Consider the following 6,838-nt stretch of genomic DNA (forward strand, 5'->3'; position numbering starts at 1 on the left):
TGTGCAAGTTGTAGGGGGTAAGTTTTTGTAAAGCGTCACAAATACGTCAAAATTCACAGAATTTATTTACAATTATATGTGAGGTACCGGAGATACTGTCATTAAGAACGACATACTATTTACTCCAGTAACTATTTTGGAAGTAGTATAAGTTCATTTTATTCATAATTGTTTTTCAAAGAAAAAAATATCTACTATTTTATTTAAAAAAACAAATAATTTTCGATAGTGAGTTTGAGAATGTTAAATATGATCTACAATGGAAGAGATTGGTAGAGGTGGTTCAGTTGCTTGGTCTGCTCGATCCCTAGGTCTCAATCCACCAAATATTTTCCTTTGAGGCTTCTTATTATCTAAAAATTTGTAAAACATTCTAGAACATTTGACTAAAACTGAGATATAGTTCCTTAGAAAGTTGTAGAACGTCCTAGCACATGTTTTACATAATACTCCTTATCACCAATATTTATTTAAAAACCACAGGTGCAAATCAGTTTGCAGTTTATTGTGTCAACAACGAATTAACTATTTTATTAATCCTCATAACAAGTACTCCATCATTTTTTGTCAGTTTAAGTAAATATCAATAATTTACAATAATAAAATGTTGATTTATATCAATCATAAGAGTAGCATTAATCTACTTTTATGTCGGTATTTAACTTAATCTAGTTATTTCTGTATTAAAATTATTTACAACAAAAGATAAACATTTCGATGTTCCTTAAGAAAATATTTAAAATGAGTTTTAAAAAAAATTACAATACACATAGGTTTAGGCTTTTTTAAATACATTGTTTAATATTGTTGAATTGTAAGTTGAAAGAAAGCTTACGTGGTATGCCTCAACAAAGGAACAGACTTATCATTGTTTGACTACTGTTAAAAATGTACCGTTTACATTATTACTGGCAAAATGAAACAGGTTTCACTCTGACATAGACCTAAATTAGTTGCTAAGAAACTCCAAGATGGTTAAAATGGAAAACTTGTGTCTAGAATTGTGTCGCAACTTACTAAATTCATCAGGATTTGACGCAGAAGATTTTGAATTAAAATCACATCAAAAGGAAAATGAAGAAATAGAGTTAGAAGCATCTAATGGAAATTATCACATTATATTTAAACTGGCATCGAAAGAAAAAGGCTTTGACGACAATTTATTTTATTTCGAAACAGAAAATGGTGTAATGTACGTAGAAAATATAACAGTAAAGGGGTACCATTGTCCAAAATACAATCAGCTGAACCAAAAACAGTTGTTGTCACTCTTTACGAACCTAGCGGTCTATCATTCCAAACTTATTTCAAAAAATAAAAACCAGATAACAAATGAACAACAAGGCAACGTATTTCAAAGTGAAGAAAGCCAAAAAGTGCTGAAGAATCTTTATAAATTGGCAGAACATATAGACAGGAAAGTAGACTTAAATATATTAAAACAAGGTGTAGGTCAATTAATTGATACCAGCAAAGAAGTGTTACAGCCAGTGAAAGAAAAATTTTGTGTCAAGGGAAGAGTTTTTCAAAAGAAAATCCTATTTAACTGCGATGACGACCATTATACAGAATGTGTATTATTTAATTTACAGAAAGGAAGATCTATGTCAATAATCTACGACATGCTGTGTCTTATTTACTTAACAACTGACCAAGAACAGAGGCGGAAATACTTTCATGAAATAACCAACCAATATTACGACACACTTAAAGATAATTTAAGTGATTTAAACCTAGACCTAGGCGCATACGAAAACGAAATAAAAACCTGCATCCCTTATGTCAAGCTAGAACTGGTTTATCTCCATGTAAAATTTTTGTGTGACGAAATGAGGATAAACAGAAACGAAGACATCCTAGACGTATTTCGTTCAAAGTACTATTACAGGAAATTGATTTGTGAATTGATATCAGAGATATACGAATACGTTTTGGTTCCAAAAATTAACATAGAAGACTGCTTCAAAATTGTCAAGGACGACATCGGAACCAATTACGAAAACTTAAGTTATCAACTAACAAGTCTAGATGGAGTTCAAGGGCTCTTAGGAGAATACTACAAATTAAAAATAACTGTCACGCAAATAGGCAAGGACAGAGTGTTTCATCTTTTCGCAAAATTCGTACCAGAGCAATTTAAAGAATTAATGGATCACGTGTTTTTGAGAGAGGAATTCATATATATCACTTTTCTGTCAGAGCTCAAAAAAGTTGGACTTAAAGATATCGCCAATTTTCTTCCAAAGTGCTATTTTGTGAGGCAAGGGGACGTGATTATCTTCGAGGACATGTCATATTCGAACTACAGGGCGCTGAAGTGTGACGAACCGTTTTCTTACAAGATGCTGCAACTGGTTGTGAAACAATTTGCAAAAATGCACGCTTGTACGTTGCTCTACGAAGAAATAATGTCAAAAAAAATGGGAAGAGAGACTAGGATAAGCGACAAGTATACAGAATATATTAGAGAAATGTTGTACGTTAAAGGAATCAAATTTATGGAGGACATGAATAAATGTGGGATAGATTCAACTGTCAATTTTATATTTGACCAGTTTCCAGACATACCCAAAGAAATTACCATGGAAATCTTCCGGGAAAGAACTAGGAAGCTTTTCGACGTCATGATCGAGAAATTTAAAGCATCTGAAAAGTACAGGAACGTGGTTTGTCATGGAGATATCTGGGGCGGTAACATACTCTTCAAGTTCGATGCTGCAACACCGTCAGGGTGCTGCTTTGTAGACTACCAGCTTATCAGATACAACCCTCCAGCTCACGACTTGTTAGCCTTCCTGTATATAAACACAGACAAGACAACGAGAACCAAGTATATGTCCAAAGCTATAGACCAATATTACGATGAATTATCGAGTATATTCAAGAGATACGATTTTGATTTGAACAAAATATACCCTTACAGCCATTACATAGATTCCTGCAATTTCATGAAATCTCAAGCCGTTTGTCTGGCTGCCCTTACTTATCCCAATTCTTTGGATCGTGACACGATTCAGAACATATCGTTGGAGAAAAAGGTAGAATTCGCGACTGTGGATAAAACTGAAGTACTGCAGCAACTGATGAAGGATAACAGAGTTAGGGCTAGGTTTAGGGAAATTGTTGAAGATCTGTACGAGTTGTGCATTGAAAATAACCTAGAGTAATGTAAAATTATTATGGAAAAATAAAGTGATGTCCAAATGTTTGTCTCTAAGACTTTTTAATTAAGATTAATACTCGTATGCAGTTATAACAAATTTTACAAAAGTTTATTATATTGGAAACAACGCTTTAGTTAACCTTCAAATTTAGAAAGAAAAATATAGAGTACATCAGAGGTAAATATTTATTATTATTGACGTAAAAATGATAAATGATAACACTTATCTTATTAAAGATATCTTCTTTATCTGAATACATGTAACAATTAAGTCTATTCTAAACAAAGTGGTATTTATAAGCGTGACAGTTATTGTTTATAATCTCTACTAAATAATGTTTTCTTGTGATTTAATCATGTATGCACAATAAATGCATACAGGTATCCATATACAGGGTAGCCCATCGAAAACGTACCGCAAGGCATTACAGGGTAGTAAAGAACTTTTCGGCAAAATCCAAAAACAGGTCAAATTTGTTTCTGAGGGGGACAACTTTTGGCTCAAAAAGCATACCAAAATCTTCAACCCCCTAAGTGGGGGTGCTATCCCCTAAATTTTTTCAAATGGGAATGGGGGTCAAGTGGGGGGTCATTAGAAAGGGCTTTTAATTCTCTATACATCGATTCTTACTTTTTGAAAATCGATTCATTATTTTAGAAAATATGCAGCTTTGAAAATACGAACAATATTTTTGACGAGAAATGCGAAAATCGATTTAATTTTACTTCAAAACTTACGGTATTAGTCAAGTAAATGCTGAAAATGTTGTCCGCCAACTTGCATACAATGATACAGGTTGTCTTCAAACCGTTGTCGAACATTCTGGAGCACTTGCGGTGTTACTTCGCGACATACATTAATGATTCGTCCTCGCAGATCTTCCAAGGTATCAGGTGGAGTGCTGTAAACTTTGCTTTTAATGTGCCCCCAGAGAAAGAAATCTAAAGGATTTAAGTCGGGTGACCGAGGGGGCCACTCAATTGCACCTCTTCGTCCTATCCAGCGTCCTGGAAACGTCTCATTTAGGTAATTGCGCACATTGAGCGAGTAATGTGGAGGAGCTCCGTCTTGCTGGAAAATCAGTTCGTGTTCATTGTAAGCAGGGTCGTCCTCTATGATATTTGTTAGAGCTGGGTCGATGACATTTTGTAGTAAATCCAAGTACATATCGCCTGTCAAATTTCCAGGAAGGAAAAAAGGACCTACAATGGAATTTCCAAAAATACCTGCCCATACATTCAACTTCTGGGGGTGTTGGGAGTGTGTCTCATGGAAAATCCTTGGATTGGTATCAGCCCAGTAACGACAATTATGGCGATTCACTAAACCATTCAAGAAGAACGTACACTCGTCCGAAAAACACACATTAAAGAGGAAATTATCGTTTATCGCTCGTTCAGTCATTATTTCGCAAAATTGCAAACGACGATCAAAATCGTCTTCATTTAGCTCTTGCACTAGCCGAATCTTATAAGGATGGAATTTGTATTTTTTTAATATTCGTTGGACACTTGTACGACTCACTCCTGTCGCAGTAGCCAATTGCATTGTACTCAGCGTACTATCCATTGCCACTTGCCCCAATACCGCTATTTCCGTAGGTTCATTTAGTACCGGATTTTCAACCTGCCTCTTTTTGTTATGAACGGAGCCAGTTTCGCGAAATTTGGCCACCAATTCGCGAACAATTTTTCCAGACGCATGTTTCTCAGGATGCCGTTGGTTGAACAGTTCGGCGACCCGATTTCCGCATTCATTGTTTTTGAAAAAAAGCTCAATAATTTCTACTCTTTCTGGAATTGAGTACACCATAATTAATCAATTTAAAAGACTCGGCAGTATTGGTACTCTTCAACTACAAGTCACAAGACAGTTATCTAGCAACTTCTTGTGGCCTATCTAAATACGAAACAAAAAGCGGACAATTTTTTGCTCACCAAAATCAGGCTAAAGAATTCGCAAATCAGAAAAAAAAACAGCGAATTCTTTTGAAGGAATTTACCAAGCTAATACCGTAAGTTTTGAAGTAAAATTAAATCGATTTTCGCATTTCTCGTCAAAAATATTGTTCGTATTTTCAAAGCTGCATATTTTCTAAAATAATGGATCGATTTTCAAAAAGTAAGAATCGATGTATAGAGAATTAAAAGCCCTTTCTAATGACCCCCCACTTGACCCCCATTCCCATTTAAAAAAATTTGGGTTATGGCACCCCCACTTAGGGGGTTGAAGAGTTTGCTATGCTTTTTGCTCCAAAAGTGGTCCCCCTCAGAAGCAAACTTTACCTGTTTTTGGATTTTGCCGAAAAGTTCATTACTACCCTGTTTTACCTTGCGGTGCGTTTTCGATGGGCTACCCTGTATGTACAGTAAGCGGCGAAAGTATGGAATATATTTATTTAAAAATCAGATGTTCGTTATTTGAAAAATCGCTTGGACCCGTCGAATTATATTTTTAGTTGCGCATTTTCTGAAGCAATTTTCATTTATACAGGGTGGCCCAAAAAAAGTTATGAAATCAAGACCAACTGTTTTAAATGGAAACCCAACTTTCTTGTATTTTTATTCAATTCTCCATGGAATTCTGATCATTTTTATGTAACATAACCTATTACCTATCTTTAACCGTTTTCGAGATAATGGCGTCTGAATATAAAATATGGAAAATTTTCAAAAATTACCCTTAGATTTAGCCTGCTGGTTTTAAAATAAAACCACGTTTACTTCTCCATCTTAGATTTGTGTGGTTCACAGAAAGTTGCTTCAAATCAGAAAAATCCATAAGAAATAAGTGGTTCGGTGATTTATTTTGATCATTAGGACGCAATGACTTGAATGTAAAAAATATAAGTGAGGTATTTAGGTATAATTTAATTAAAAACGCATAATTTTATTGTAATAACATATGATTATGTTAAATGTCACTATTTAAATTACGAGCCAGGTTATTTTGCAAATTTTTAGCACCGTTTCATGTTTTTTTTTTGTAAACACAAAATACAAAAACACAAAATGTATTTAGCAGAAAGTACTCCAGTTCTCACTGACTTTGACGTTACAGTCCTTACGTCTCGAGAGTAATTTTTGAAAATTTTCCATTTCATTTCCATTTTCCAAAAAATAGAATTCCATGTGGAATTGAATAAAAATACAAAAAAGAGGGGTTTCCATTTAAAAAAGTTGGCCTTGATTTCATAACTTTTTTTGGGCCACCCTGTATAAACAAAAATAGCTTCAGAAAATGCGCAACTAAAAATATAATTCGACGGGTCCAAGCGATTTTTCAAATAACGAACATCTGATTTTTAAATAAATATATTCCATACTTTTGCCGCTCACTGTATACAGTGTGTCCCAGAAGTAACGCAAAAAATTCGTATTTTATTATGTGTTGCGTTTTCACAAAAACGCTGAAACACGTCAATTAGTAAATAGGAATTGTCATTTTGTCACGTTGCTTAAACATTTTTTTAGCTGTGTTTCATTAACCTATGACGTCATCGACATTTTTTTTTAATAGCACTACCTAATTTTTTAAGCATAAATGGATAGTCTTTTTGAAGGGAAATACGTTGATATAGGGTTTGGCATACTTTACTTTGACAGGAGTGAAAAAAAAGCCAATGACTGGAATGAACATGGTTTAAAATAACAACAAAAGTAGGTTTCATAAAA

At 34.1% G+C, this 6,838-nt stretch overlaps 1 protein-coding gene across 1 annotated transcript; it reads left to right on the forward strand.

The window, feature by feature from the left end:
* The first annotated feature begins 932 nt into the window (after positions 1-932).
* On the forward strand, positions 933-3,208 carry LOC108908494. Its single transcript, XM_018712550.2, has one exon. It carries the CDS (start codon positions 972-974, stop codon positions 3,165-3,167), a length of 2,196 nt encoding a protein of 731 aa, XP_018568066.1. The 5' UTR covers positions 933-971; the 3' UTR covers positions 3,168-3,208.
* Positions 3,209-6,838: the final 3,630 nt, after the last annotated feature.

This window comes from Anoplophora glabripennis, unplaced genomic scaffold (genome assembly GCF_000390285.2).
Source record: "Anoplophora glabripennis isolate ALB-LARVAE unplaced genomic scaffold, Agla_2.0 scaffold414, whole genome shotgun sequence".
NCBI lineage: Eukaryota > Metazoa > Arthropoda > Insecta > Coleoptera > Cerambycidae > Anoplophora > Anoplophora glabripennis.

What these genes read in the sequence shown, in the direction of transcription:
- LOC108908494 (XM_018712550.2), top strand. Translation starts at nt 972, where the DNA reads ATGGTTAAAATGGAAAACTTGTGTCTAGAATTGTGTCGCAACTTACTA.